This window comes from Lissotriton helveticus, chromosome 3_1 (assembly GCF_964261635.1).
Source record: "Lissotriton helveticus chromosome 3_1, aLisHel1.1, whole genome shotgun sequence".
NCBI classification, from domain to species: Eukaryota; Metazoa; Chordata; class Amphibia; order Caudata; family Salamandridae; genus Lissotriton; species Lissotriton helveticus.
The window spans coordinates 1,161,448,495-1,161,463,524 of NC_136061.1; the positions used below are offsets into that span (position 1 = coordinate 1,161,448,495).

The following is a 15,030-nucleotide window of genomic DNA, read 5'->3' on the forward strand; positions in this document are numbered from 1 at the left end:
CACCCCGCCTACAGGCACACAGAACACCATAGCGCTAGACTGATGAGATGCATGCACTTAGAGCATGTATTTTTCAATATTGTGCTAAGAGGCTTAGTGGGCTCACATTCCACTTCACTGGAGTCTTCTCACTAGTGCCCAAACTGCAGCTCCTTTTATTCCATTCATCTCTTTGAAGCCTGCTCACGTCAATGCCAGTTTGTATCAATCCCAAGCTTGTCGTCAATATTCATTAAGACATAAAGGTAAGTTATTGAGAGAAAACTTGCACCTGCAACACAATTTCCACGAACACCATTATACCCACTCCCAACTGTCCTCTCCTTCATCTAAATGCCCAAAATGCCCAAAATTCTAAATGCCTTGTGCGCTGGAACACAAGACAGGTAAGTCAAAAGGGAGAAAGGCTAATATAATAATCTCATCTTGACGCTGAAGACATAATCTTTGTCCAACTAGCTTGGGATTGATATGGTATATAGCTTTGGACAACATATGCCACTGTTCAGGCGCCTAGCAATAGAAATGTTCTTCACAAAAAATCGTATCATGTTAAACATTTCCCTCAATACGTTTTTTTTAATGAATTTATACTAAATATTTTAAGATTACAGAAGCCATTTAGTATTGTTTAACTTTAAAGCATAGAATGATCAGAATCTATACATCACACTCTAGTAGTCAGTTACAAGTGTTATTAGAACGTGTTATTGAATGTACTGCTAAATTTGAGTTAGTTCTCGCTTCCTTGCATGAAAACTGTCCACATGGGGCTATTGTAGAAATACATCTTTACTATCTACTACTGAAAGAAAGTATTCATTTTTGATTTGGTGAGGAGTTATCGCAGCCGGGAAGAGGTCACTTTATCCATAGATGTGCTTTTGGAATTGAAGTTGCTATAAAGAAAACAAGCTTCATAAGACTCAACACTTCACCACACGACACGTACACTGGTATCCTGAGGTTGTGAGAAAGAAAGTAATTTAAGGAAAAATGGGTCAGCGCACCAAGGTGATAAACAAAACCTTTGAGGCACTATTGAGGTCGTACTTCAGTAAGTACCAATCTTGCCGGATCATTCTCACTACTAGAAACAAGACCCGCCACGTAGCAGCAAAGGTCAGGCCAGGTCACAGCATCAAGCTGCGGTTAGGCACATTAGGAAAAACGTGCCTGTTAAAGTATATTCCTGCTTATAATATCTCCAGGAGAACACAGTGGTAGTATTATAGCCTCAGATGTTGATACTACAAGGATCATATGCAGGAGCACAGCTTCTGTTACTTGCATCCTCTCATCAAGGCCATGTCAGCATGGTGCATCCGTTGATCAAAGTGAAGTATGGTAGCAGGGTGAGCGCTCAGCAAATGAAGGAAGTCAGAAACAGTGGTACTTTTTCAAAAGTGCATGGGGCGGTGCATCTTTAATAATAAAGGAAGAATGAAGGTGAGCACTTCCACCAAACATATCATTGGTACGGACTAAACTTAAAGGTAAGAAAAGAATATTGACTTGAAGTATTGTTTGGTGCACATCATACAACTTGCATTAATTCTTCTGTCTGGGCATTTGTAATTACTAGAATATTTTGAGGAGGTAAATTGTGGTTGTAAATATGAAGCGGACTGTGTAACAATTTGAAAGAACTTGCCCCCAACATGATTTGGATCTCTAAATGGTGAGCAAATCTTAGACCAAATAGCTATGGCTACAAACAATACTAATATTCAAGAAAGGATAAAGGCGAGTGGAGAAGTTACTTTACAGCATACATTGGCAACTGTGCAAAAGGCAGAATTAACTGGAAGGTGTATCAAAGCAATAAAGGCAAACATTAATGATGAAAAAATAATTTAATTCCTAACAACATTATCATTCTCTGACAACTGAAGTTAAAGGAAAGAGGGAATCGTAACAAAGGAAGGATAAGGAAGACAACACATTCTATAGGTTTGTGAACATCAGGATTCATGCTGCTCACAGCAAGACATCTCCTGTTTTTAGGAAAACATTGTTCAAATGTGGTACCACATATTTTACAAGGGTTTGCCAGGAAGAACACCGCTAGCGAAAAATGTGTCAAAATTAGGCACATATAGTGGAGGAAGTGACAGGACAGTCTAAAACAAAGAACAGTATTGTACTCAATGCTGAGGGGGAAATAAGAAAGTAGCAAACCTCTATTTTCTACCACAACAGAAGGAATTTATACAGACATTGTGGGGGATGCCTGGTCTTCTTACACTATAATAGTTGTATGCATATGGGGACACTCATTCCTTCAGATGTTAACACAGATAGCCGACATCCGAAGGAACAAGGTGGTGGAGCGGGGATCCACTGATATGATACACCTATTCAGATTCAAGAAGAGAAATACGACAGGGGATTTGTTTGTAGCCAAAAAAACAAAACCCAACATTAACTTCATACTAGATTAGAAATATCAAGGAAACCTACAAATGGATATAGATCACAGAAATAAAGAAAAGGTTTTTGTGGTTGATGAGAATAATCAGATTGGAAGTGGGGTGTTAAATATATTTTCCATAAGATTTACTAGGAAGATTGGAAAATAAAAATGCTTCATGTATCACATAGGAATTAAGGAAAAAGCTGCTCCAAAGATTCACAGAGACTAAGGATTTCATCGCAATCTTACTAAATTTTTCAGGGGTACTTGGTGAGAAACCAAGACTCTTCATGAAAATCCAGGATGCCTAGTGAACCTATTCATAAAAAGATTAAAGAAGCTTTAATTAAGTGAATTAAGAATGAATGGAAATAGTTTTGAGGTCTTGTGTATACTACAAGAATGTTGATAAGTTTACAGAAAAATGTAGTTGACCCTGCCTTTAAAAGAGTTTAACCTACAAATAGAATGTATAGTAAACACAGATACTAGTGGTAAGGGGATTGGAGCAGTATTGTCTAAAGTGATCAAGGAGAATAAAAATACAACCAATAAATAAAAAAATAAATAAAGAGAAAATAACTGATTTCAAGTCCTGATCATGGACATCTGCAGGGGAAAATTATTCTGCGACTGACCCGGAGGCCTTTCAACGTGTACGGGACATCAAACATTATATGGAGTTCATTTGTAGAAAGGAATTCATATTTAGAAGTGAACACTGATGTTTACCTAAACTATTTACCACAGATGGAATATTAGGTGCTTCAGCTAGGACAGTTATATTGTCAAAGAGGTTCCAAGAAAGAAAGTGTCAAGTGGCATATGTTCAAGGGGTAAAAAAAATTGCCTGTTTTTTGTCAAAATTACCCATTTCCTTTGAAGAGCAGGATGCATGGGAAGATTACAGTATGACACTGGTTAGTGGTAACGTAGAAGATGCTTTCAAAAAGGTAATGGAACAAGAGCTATAAAAAAAGATGGTTTATTCCTCATAAAAAAACAAATTGTGAAGAGTGGTTAGGTTAGAATGGCTAATCTGACATGTTGGTGGCTAAATCAGCAGAACATTGAACATTTGCTAGGGGGAAAGAAAATATTATCCCACCACATATTTTAAGGACAGAACGGGTCATGAAGATTGCACTGGAAACACGGATGCGAAAAGACAGAGCAAGGGATTTATAAGGGGGCCGGGGATAGGTCTTAATGCTGCAAGAAATATGAAAGAATGCAGGAAATGAGAGATCTCAAAAAGCTTTAAGACCATAATTTTGTCAGGTATTGTGTCAACAAATTGTGTGAGGAAATGTTGCTGATGACATTTCAGGCCCCATCATGTCAACCAGTGGTAATAAAAGCTATATAAAAGGTATTGTTAGATGTATTTTCCTGGTGGGCAATTTTAATGAAATTGAGAAGACAGACATTAATGCAGTTATAAGCTTTGGAGCAAAGCCTTTGTAATGGAGAACATAGGTTGTATTAATACGTGATATGCAAACAAATTAAATCAGACCAGATGAAAGACTATTTACTCAGATGAAAGACTATCTCCTCAGGATGGAAACGGAGCATGTAACTACTTCACTGTATCTTCCCACTGGGTGTGGACAGATTTAATAGACTTTTTTTTTTGTTTTGATTTCAACATGTTTTTATTGTTTTTACATACACATAAAACATACAGTCATTGTAGAATTCTCGTTACAGGGTTTCCAGCTAAAGGTCGCTGGTTTGGTGGCTAACATTACATATTTTTCGTGCTAGGCTGACCCCTTTATCCAATTGCCCCCTTAGTGGGTAGGGGGAGGTGTGAAAAGGAAAGAAAGAAAAAAGGAGAAGAAGAATACAAGAAGTTTGATATTTCTTGCAACTGACTTGGCCCCTGGGTGGGGTTATGCTCTGCTCAGGCTGGTTGCTTTGTGTTGGTATAGTTTAAGGCGGTCATATGCATCCAGGTATTTGTCCAGGGCCTCCCACATGCCCCTGCGTGGTTGTTTCCACAGTGAGTGCTGGAGGGCGATTGTGTCAGCCCCCCTCAAGTAAGTCACCCAGTTGAGCCAGCCATTGAAGATTGCCTTAGAGGTGTCTTTCCATTTGGTGAGAACTATTTTAACCGCTGCTGTCAATAGCAGGTCCAATAGGTCTCTGCCTTGTTGTGAGTCTAGCTCTGTAGTTAGAAATGCAGTTGTGAGAGAGGAGAATTCTGGTTCGAGTGTACATCCTAGTGTTTTGTTTACGAAGGTGAAGATCTTATCCCAGTATTTTCTGACCTTGGAACAGTGGTATGTTAGGTGTGCAAGGTCGCCCTTCCCCTGGTCACAATTCCAGCAAAGGTCGTTTTCTCTGAGCCCTAAAGTCGCCAGACGAGCTGGTGTCCAATAGATCTTGTGTAGTTGCCAGAATTTTGCCTGTGCTAGCACTGGGGAGATTTTGTTTTGTGTGGGGGAAGGCCATAAAAGGTGTAGTTCTTTCTCGCTGAGTGTGACCCCTAGTTCTTTCTCCCAGTATGTGGTTGCTTTGTTATTTAGCTTTGTGGAGCTGGGTCGTAGTAGACAGTATAGGTGTGACACCTGGTGTCCTGTTCTGTTTTTGTTAGTCATGTACTGGATGATTGAGGGTTTGTGCTTATTGAGTTTCGCTTTCGACAGGGCTGTTCGAATCTTAAGGAAGTTATAAAATTCTAGGTCAGGGAGGTTAAGCTTTGCTCTTAGCATGTTAAAGGTGGATGGGTTATCTTCCTCATCTAGCTGGCTTGGGTAGGAGAGGCCCATTCATTTCCATATCTCTATGCATAATGGTTTCCCCCTGTACTTTATCTTCCTGTTCCCCCATAGTGATTCCCGTCGTGTGTTTTTTATGCTGATGTCCATTTTCTGGTCTACCTTGAGCAGGGCATTAGGTGTGTTTTTGAGTATTGGGTTTGTCGATTGTGTGCGTTTGTTGGCTGTGAGGAGGGTTATGGGCTCAAGGTTATCTAGTAAGCTCCTCTCAATCTTGAGCCAGACTTGCGTATAGTCTTGTTCAGGGAGATCCCAGTATGCCCCTTGTTTTGCCAGGAAGGCAGTTTGGAACGTTTTGAAGTCTGCCAGGTTAAGCACTCCCAGCTTCTTATGTAGCCTTAGCTTAAGGCTTATTCTCGCTCTCTTATCCCTCCATAAGAACTTGTTGATCAGCTTGTCTATCTTCTGGTGGAAATCGTCCGTTAGTGTTAGGGGAAGCATGTTCGCTAAGTAGTTGACCATTGGTGTGCTCATCATCTTTGTCTCAATCCTCCCCCACCATGTTATGTATCTGGGTGACCATGCTTCCAGGAGCCCCTTTATTTTTGCAACTAATTGACTCTCATTCTGATCTAGCGTGCTCCTGAGATCTCTGCCGAATTGTATCCCTAGGTATTTAATGAACCCAGTCTGCAAGGCAAGGCCCGAATTCCCTAGTGTTTCTTTGGTGGTGTGGATGTTAAGGGGCTTACATTCTAATGTGTCCTTGTTTAGCTTGTAACTAGAGTGGTTGAAATACTTTCCTATGGTCTCCATTAGGGCATTGATAGATGATTGGGGACTCTCTGTGATTATGAGGATGTCATTCGCGTATGCGGCTAGTTTAACCGTCACCTCATTGATGGTAAAACCCCTCATCTCGTCATTGGCACCGAGGACAGCAGGAACAGTGAGGGTGACAGCGGACAGCCCTGTCTTGTCCCCCGCTGCAGGTTGAAGGGTTCTGAGACCGCTCCGTTGATTACTATACTTGCACTTGGGTTTTTGTATAGGGTCATTACTTTATTTGTGATCCTCCCCCAGGTTGAATGTCCGCATGCACTGCTTCAGGAAGTGCCAGGATACCATATCAAACGCTTTCTCTGCGTCTAATGTTATCGCCACCGGTGGCTCATCAGTCACCGCAGCTCGCTCCAGTATGTGTCACAGGAGTCTAGTGTTGTCATGCGACATGGGCGTCTTTAGGAATCCTACTTGTGCATTGCCTATTAACTTTGGCAGTACCTTGTTCAGTCTTGAGGCCAGTATTTTCGAATAGATTTTACAATCGACATTGAATAGTGAGATAGGCCTATCATTTTGGGGTAGTTGTTTGTTTTTGCCTTCTTTTGGGATGACTACTATATTTGCTTCCGACATGGACTGTGTCACTGCTCCTGCCTTATCATGGTGGTTGAACACTTTCTTCATGGTAGGGCTCAAGAGGCCTAGGAATGTTTTATAAAATGCGGCCGTGTAGCCATCTGGGCCTTTGGCATTGTTGTCTTTAAGAGACTTCACTGCCCCCTCAATTTCAGCTGCGCTTATCTCCTGCCCTAAGGTGAGTGCTTTCTCATCTGTTATCTTTGGTAGGTTTAGTCTTTCTAGGTATCCTGTGCTTCCCTCCCCATCCAGGGACTGGTCTTTTTTGTATAGGTCCTGATAACATTCGCTGAAGGTTCTTAGTATCTCCTTATGCCTCATGTGTATTGTTTTTTGAGTCGGTGATCGAGGATATGGTGTGTTGCTTTTGTTTGTGCTTTAGGTAAGAGGCTAGAATCTTCCGTGTTTGTTTGCTTCGCAGAGGTTGATTGCCTTATACTTGTTTACCCACAGTCCTGCCCTTCCACTCAGGATTTTGTTATACTCTTATTTCTTCTTGTTGAGTATTGCTAAGGTGGAACTGTTATTTGGCTCTGTGATATGGGCTGTTTCTAGTCTTTATTTCTTCTTCCAGTTGATCTAGTTGTGCTTTTGCTCTCTTGTTAATTTTTCCTTTAATCTCTAATATTGTGCCCCTGATTGTTGCTTTAAGTGCGTCCCATACGGACCTAGGGTCCATGTCCGATGTGTTGTTAAGTCTTACGTACAAGAGTAGAATGATTGGCTAGGATGGTGAAGCTTTGGTAGTGGAATAGGAAGACCGTTAAAAGGTCATTGATCAGGCAGGAGGAGTAAGTTATGGACAATGGAAGTGCGTAAAATGGAGGAAACGGTGTAGAAAGAAGATTAATAAGAGCAAATATATGGTTTAACGAGAATGTTGTAGATTTGTACACAGTTTTCTATTACACTGTACAACAAGGGGACTCACAAACGTTTTCCCAGGGACCAAAACGTTTGGTCTTTGATGTTACCAAGGGCCACATTGATGCAAGCAGTATGGTCACGTTTTTTGGGGGGGGGGGAGCTTACTGTAAGATGGGTGCAGGGGAAACAAAACATGTACATCTAGTGGCTGAGCTGCACAATGTGAAACCAGAAACCCTGGGATTAATCCCAATTTAACCAAATGATGTGACCCTAGACAATATTATTTCACCTAACCTCTTTTTCTTCAGTCATTCACATATAAGAGGACCTCGAAATACATAAATTCACACTGTGCGCGTTACAAAACTTTCTTTTAGGTTTGATTTAATAAACTATAATATTGTTCATGAGTAATAGGAATCCAGGCAACCAAAAGAGGGTACATAACTGAACTGCGTCATAGTTCACTATTGGAATTGTTATCAAGGTGGGGGGAAAAACTGAAGGATTCTAAATTCATGTTTGCAAACTATCACTTTAAAAAATAATCGTCTCAGTGCATCGACAGTCTGATGTACCAAGGTAAAACAGTTGTGCATGTTAATGAAATACCCTTTTTTTCATTTTTAAGAGACTTTATCATTTTTTTTACAGGTTTACTACAAGAGGTCTTTAAAAATTAAAGTATTCCTAAAGTTAAGCAGTGCAGGACACCCTAGTTATTTCCTTTCTTTACCGTAAATGAACAGGAAAGCATTTATTTCAAAGTTAAACATCTTTTTTTGTTGGTGCTCAGTCGAGTAAATAGCAGTTCAGTGCTGCTAATGTTGAGGGGGCTGCATGTAAAGGTCAGGAGAGTCGCATCCGGCAACTGGGGCCTTATTGGATTATCACTGCTGTACAATAATTTCTTTATATTGTTTTACTGCGTTTTGATACAGGGAAAGGTTATCTCTAGTGGCTGCGTAAACAACATTTCTGTCACATGCTTGTGGTCCGTTAATGGTGTTCTAAGGATGTTCGCTGTTGCAGTTTTTTCTGGCCTGCTTGTAGGGAAGATAGTAGCCATGGGTTACTGTTGTATAAACTTAAACACAATCTAGTTCTTCGCAGGAGAATTTAGGGTGCATGACAATGAAAATTCCTTCAAGTTTTTACTTAATTCGCGGCCCCTTCTAGAACATAAATGACAACTTGAAAGGTGTGATTAACAATTTTAGTGAGTGAATATCAGTAGGAGTTATCAGAATACGGAAACAGCAGAACTTTATTGGGACAAACATAACAAAGAAATCCATTGAAAGGCAATCTTTCTTATTGTTAAAAAAAAATATCAGTGCCATATTATTTTGAAGTTACCTTCCCATGATGATCTTTACACCACTCAGACATACCGTCTAGCAGCTCATCAGGCTGCTTAATGATCAGGTTTGGGCCCTTCAAAGCAAACACAACTCAAAGTAAACAAACTGACAAACAAAAATCTATCCAGCAAAAGAATGTTACTCATATAAGTTAAGCAGTAATTTCTTACACTTTGCAGAGACAATTATTGAACGTTAACAAGCAATGGATTAAATCAAACCTCAAGGTCAGAGATCACTATGGGCCAACGGGAATCTATCTAAAATATGTTGTCTCTCTAATGGGTGGATTAGGCCGAGGAGATCAGCCCTGTTGTCCTTTATTGCATCAGGTACAAATGCAGAACAGATACATTATCAATACTGAATTCTATAGACAAAACTTGTAATATTTGTACAAGTGTTTCCTGGCTCCTAATCTCTGCTTTAAATGTTCTACCTTACATAAATGTGTTTAACTAACAAGTCACCTACCTTTGGTTATGCCTTATTTGGTGAGACTAGCTATAGGTTCTTAATGGTAGAATATTCCCAGGCGTCATACCGGATCTGGAAGCTCTGGGGCAGTACCTCGGTGCGCTGGTTGGGTGGCCTCGATTGGCTCCATGGCGGCTGCAACTGAATTGCGTGGTGCCTATATAGGCCCCACGCCAGCTCGCTGACATCAGTTTCTTATGACATTTCTTGCCAGAAGCACAAAGCCACGGCAGAATGCTGATGGACCAGTGTGCCGCCATTAACCCCTTCGATGCTCATGACGGAACGGTTCCGTCATGAGCGACGGTTGAGCTGTGCTCATGACGGAACCGTTCCGTCACGACCACACCCGTTTCTTAGAACGCTCAGCACAGCGCGAAAATTCGCGCCGCGCTGAAGCGGTTAAGGAATTAAAAGGGCCTTCTACGCACACAAAACAAAACATTTGCAGAACAAGAGAGGAGGGAAGGGTCGGTAAGGAATCTGCAGTACAATATAGTCTCTACCAGTTAAGGTGTTACCTAAAGTAAGTAAATTGTTGATCTGATAGAGACTTCTGGCCACAGATTCCTTACCTTAGAATAAATACCCAAGTAATACCTCTTCTGACGTGGGTCTGCGAAAAGTTGCAGAGCAGGCAGTCTTGGAGGTCTGAACAGGCAAAGTACTTGTAGTGACAACCTGACTCTCCAGGCAGTAGTTCTTGGTAAACGTGTGCAGAAATGCCCACATAGCAGCTGACAGATGTCCAGGATAGGAACTCCTCAAGCAAACACAGAGGTTGTAGCCTTGGCTATAGTGGAATGAGCCCGCAGGTCCTATGGAGTTGTTTCTTGGCCAATGTGTATTAGAACTTAAAGTAGAGCACAATCCAACTGGAGATGGTCAGTTTCAGCACAACTTTGCCCTTTTTTTGCTCCAGCAAATCCAATGAAGAGATGATCAATCAATCAATCAATAGAATTTGTATAGCGTGCTACTCACTCGTTAGGGTCTCAAGGCGCTGAGAGGGGGGGGGGGGGAATGCTACTGCTCGAACAGCCAGGTCTTGAGTTGTTTCCTGAAGGAGAGATGATCCAGGGTCAGCCGTACGTGAGTGGGGAGGGAGTTCCATGTCTTGGCTGCCAGGTAGGAGAAGGATCTTCCTCCGACAGTGGATTTGCGGATTCGTGGGACGGAGGCGAGGGCGAGGCTGGCGGAGCGGAGCTGGCGGGTGGGTGTGTAGAATGTGAGTCGGCTGTTGAGGTACTTCGGGCGAGTGTCGTGGAGAGCCTTGTGTGCGTGGGTGAGGAGTCTGAACGTGATCCTCTTGTTGACGGGGAGCCAGTGCAGATCCCTCAGGTGGGCCGAGATGTGGCTGCGGCGAGGGACGTCCAGGATGACTCGTGCCGAGGCGTTCTGAATGCGCTGGAGTCTTTTCTGGAGTTTGGCTGTGGTTCCAGCGTAGAGGGTGTTCCCGTAGTCCAGGCGGCTGGTGACGAGGGCCTGGGTGACCGTCTTCCTGGTTTCGGTGGGGATCCATCGGAAGATCTTTCGGAGCATGCGCAGGGTGTTGAAGCAGGATGACGAGACGGCGTTGACTTGCTTGGTCATCGTGAGGGAGGAGTCCAGGATGAAGCCCAGGTTGCGTGCGTGGTCCGTTGGCTTCGGTGCGGTGCCCAGGGCAGGGGGCCACCAGGAGTCGTCCCAGGCGGAGGGAGATGGTCCGAGGATGAGGACTTCTGTCTTGTTTGAGTTCAGTTTCAGACGGCTGAGCTTCATCCATTCCGCGACGTCTTTCATTCCTTCCTGGAGGTTGGCTTTGGCGGTGTCGTTGGTGAGGGAGAGGATCAGCTGGGTGTCGTCGGCGTAGGAGATGATGTTGAGGTTGTGTTGGCGTGCGATGGCTGCGAGAGGGCTCATGTAGACGTTGAAGAGGGTGGGGCTGAGTGAGGATCCTTGCAGAACGCCGCAGATGACTTCGGTGGCCGAGGATCGGAACGGGGGGAGGCGGACTCTCTGGGTTCTTCTGTCGAGGAACGAGATGATCCACTTCAGGGCTGCTCCTTGGATTCCGGTATTGCTGAGGCACTGTATCAGGGTGCGGTGGCATACAGTGTCGAAGGCTGCTGAGAGGTCCAGGAGGATGAGGGCAGCAGTTTCTCCGTTGTCGAGCATGGACCTGATGTCGTCGGTGGCTGCGATGAGGGGGGTCTCGGTGCTGTGGTTTGCTCAGAACCCGGACTGTGAGGGGTCGAGGGATCCGTTGGTCTCGAGGAAGGCGGAGAGTTGTCTGTTGACGGTCTTGTCGATGACTTTGGCTGGAAAGGGGAGGAGCGAGATGGGGCGGAAGTTCTTGAGGTCCATGGGTTCCGCGGTGGGTTTCTTCAGGAGGGCGTTCAGTTCGGCATGTTTCCAAGTCGTGCACTTGGTGTTATCTGGTACGATCGATTTAGAACAACAGTACTCTTTTTGTATTCATGCAATGGGGGGGTCTTTTTCTGGTAAGTTCGGACAAAGCAAAAAGGTTGGCAGTTTGATGCTTTGGCCAACATGGAAACGTGCCACTACCTTCGGTCGAACAAGCATTTGCAATGCAATAGGTCTCGCATTTGCGAGAGTTTGAGCTAATGGCATTGTAAATGACAATGGCTTTTATTTATGTGTTTTGAAAACCTGTAAACATGCACTTTGTACTTAATAGACGTAAGCAAGGACTACAAGTACAAAGTGCATGTTTGCGCACCGCTTGCAGGTTTTCAAAACGCATAAAAGGCATTGTCATTTCAAATGCCAATAGCTCAAACTCTTGCAAATGCAAGACCTATTGCATTGCAAATGCTTGTTAGTTTTGCAGTGTGGCAAATGCACCACTTGCAAAATATTGTGGTAGAGAATGTTTCAAAATGACCTGCCCAATGAATATTTATGAGGCAGGTCGTTGTTTATGGCCCCTTGGGGTTGGCAGCAAACACAGGGTTGTTGGCCTGCACGGAACAGCAATGTTTGTTCAGTGTTTGCATACCCAAACCGGATATTTTGTCAAAGAAGCCTCTGTTCACTAAAAGAAACTGTTACTTCTTCAAAAAAACATCTAACTCGGGAAGTTATCAGGGGAGAAGGTAATGGTCCCTTGGACTGCTGCCTGCTCTCCGCTTGTGGTCACCCCACACGATACCCCAAGGGGAAGTTGTCCAGAGAGGACAGCTTCCTTTTTGCGAATTAGTGATTACCTCCTTTTTGGAGTTGGAAACTGTCCAATGGGATACAACTAAATGGTGGTCACAAACCATTGATACATACTATAGACATCACAATTAGGAGGTATCGCCTCAATGGCTAAAATGCTAAAACCCATTTTTCACATCAGTAATGCTTTTGACTCAAAAAATGGATTCAATACTACCAAAAATAAATTTTGAGGTTGAAAACCCTGTGATTTTGTGAATTCCAGTGATGGGGACTTCAAAAGTACTTGGTGCATAAAGCCACCAATTTGTCCCCAGTAAGGCAGATTTTCTAATTGAGTGGGTTCAGCGTTATAAGTGGGAAAGCAGAAGTGGGAAAAGTATTGAACACCTATGACGCAGAAGTTTGTCAATGTTCACAAACCTTTTGTGGTATCATTTCCATACTGAAAACATGTATGAGTAATCGTGCTTCCAGGGTGGAAATGTCAATCTGCATCCTAAGCCAGTCAACATCCAGGTATTTACGGCCCCTCTACACACTGCAGGGGCTAGAACTGCAGTGAGGTCTCGTGATGGCTGTTCTCCTTGGCAGGGGCGTCTTAACAGCATCATAGGCCCCTGGGCAAAGCAGTGCACCAGGGCCTGCCTACACAACCACTCACAAGTATAAAAATGATTAACGGAAAATGTGTGTTTAATTCTGGTCTGTAGGGGGTCCCTATGCTCATGCGTAACCCGGGCAACTGCCCATGGTTAAGACTGCTCCTTGGAGGTGCACAAAAGTGAAAAGCACCATTAATACAGTTGTCAGAGTGAATATCATAGCCTACATCAGAGAAGTAAGAAACGGGATAGAGCTGGCGATTTATCCCGGTGTTATTTCAATACAAATTCCAAGTTCCTTAATAATAGGTATTAAAACTCTCGATTACAGATTCCTTACTATCTCAGTCTTGATGACAAGAGTATAACCCGTGACTAAGCAGCTTTCCTCTGGTGACCAGACACCTTTGAGCAGACATTTGCACTGTCCGAACAGATATTTGTTTGCACTGATCAAACAGTGCAAGAACAACATATGTACTGACTGAAAGGAAAGTTTTGCACTTCCAAAACGGGCCAGGCACTGGTGCACGCGTCATGCAACCTGTCCTTTGTGGCAAAACTCCGGCCTTATTCTGACCCCTCCCTTCAGCACTAATACGTTTTAATGTCAGCAGTTTGGCAGATTTCAGTTTGACGTCATGAATATTCAAAAAGAAAAACTTGCAGGGCATTGGGAATTAATTATTGAGTTAGTCAATGCATAGTTTTGATTTGATGCCAGGACTGGGAGTTTGCAGGTTATCCACGACCAGCTAAATAATGATGCCTACTGTAAAAAAAAAAAATAAAGTTGGGCCTTTGACGCAGTATGTGCGGACACCGTTTTGGTGTATGTTTTGCACTTTTTAAGCTTTAGCAGAATATTACACGTCACAAGAAAACATTACAACTAGTAACACTGTGGACAGGTTGACAGCTTTGGAGGAGCGAAATGGTAATGTTACACTTTGTAGCAACAATTCTAATCTCCTTATCATACGGTGATTAACAGATGGAGTTTGGTATTTTATTTATTTTGAAGAGGTGTCATTTAACATCATATAGAATTGCATTTAGCCAGTGCTAAACTCAGAATATGGCGGTTCTTTCTCTTGTGCTAAAGGTGCAAGGGGATATTTACAAAAAGGGGACCAGGATGTGGAAGAGATTAAGGATGCTTGACTTAGTTTTATGAAAGTGTCCTGTACTTTTATACAAACACATACATTCCGAAACTATGATAAGGGATTTTAATAAATACACCACTTTGTAAAGCATTCTTTTAATAAACACTGGAGAGCGCGCGCGATCTGTTTGGTTGAGAAGCTGAAACCTTGTTTCCAGTGCAGTTCGTGTTAGGATGTCTGACATGCGCGTGGCGCCCTCCTAAGGGCTGACCGATCCCCTCAACCACGTCCCATTCCATGTCACCCCTAACTCCCTGCGACATGCAGAAGGGTTTAGGCGGGGGGTGCCTACTCTTCACAGTTATATACGATTAAAAAAAAATCTATCTGAAGCTCTTATTCAAGCAGTTTCAACAATAACACTGCTCTGCGGCCAGATGCACACTTGAATCAGGGGGCATTCATTAGTAACACAATACCTGAATTTGCAAAAGTGATTGCGGGGGGAAGCACGCGAGTGGTGCGCGCAGCAGTAATCACGCCATATGGCGCCTCTGCTCAAGCGTGCGCCCGCGCACCTGCACTGCAAGCTGTAGCCGGCTGTAGCATTTTTTGAAGCCCTTACTTAAAGTCTCGCCAGGACGGCGCAAGCAAGCGCTGGGTCAGGTAAGACCTAAAAAGAGGCATGGGTTCGAAGAGCCAATTTGTTTGGGAAAAAAATTGGTGTACGGAGGTTGCGCAAGTGCACTTGGAGCTCTCTAACCCTCCTGGCCACTGTAGTGGCTACTAAGAAGTGGTTTTGATGGTTAAGAGACGTAGAGGACCACTGTGCACAGGCACGACGGCAAGCATATAAGATAATGTTAAGGCCAA

The 15,030-nt window shown here is 43.2% G+C and overlaps 1 protein-coding gene across 1 annotated transcript in view; it reads right to left on the reverse strand.

The window, feature by feature from the left end:
- The window catches only part of LOC144823336 (oligoribonuclease, mitochondrial-like), a 247,683-nt gene that overhangs the window by 205,828 nt on the left and 26,825 nt on the right, over positions 1-15,030 (reverse strand). The window contains exon 3 of the mRNA XM_078681785.1: positions 8,794-8,871. Coding sequence (XP_078537911.1) covers positions 8,794-8,871 — 78 coding nt within the window. The remainder of the gene's footprint in view (positions 1-8,793; positions 8,872-15,030) is intronic.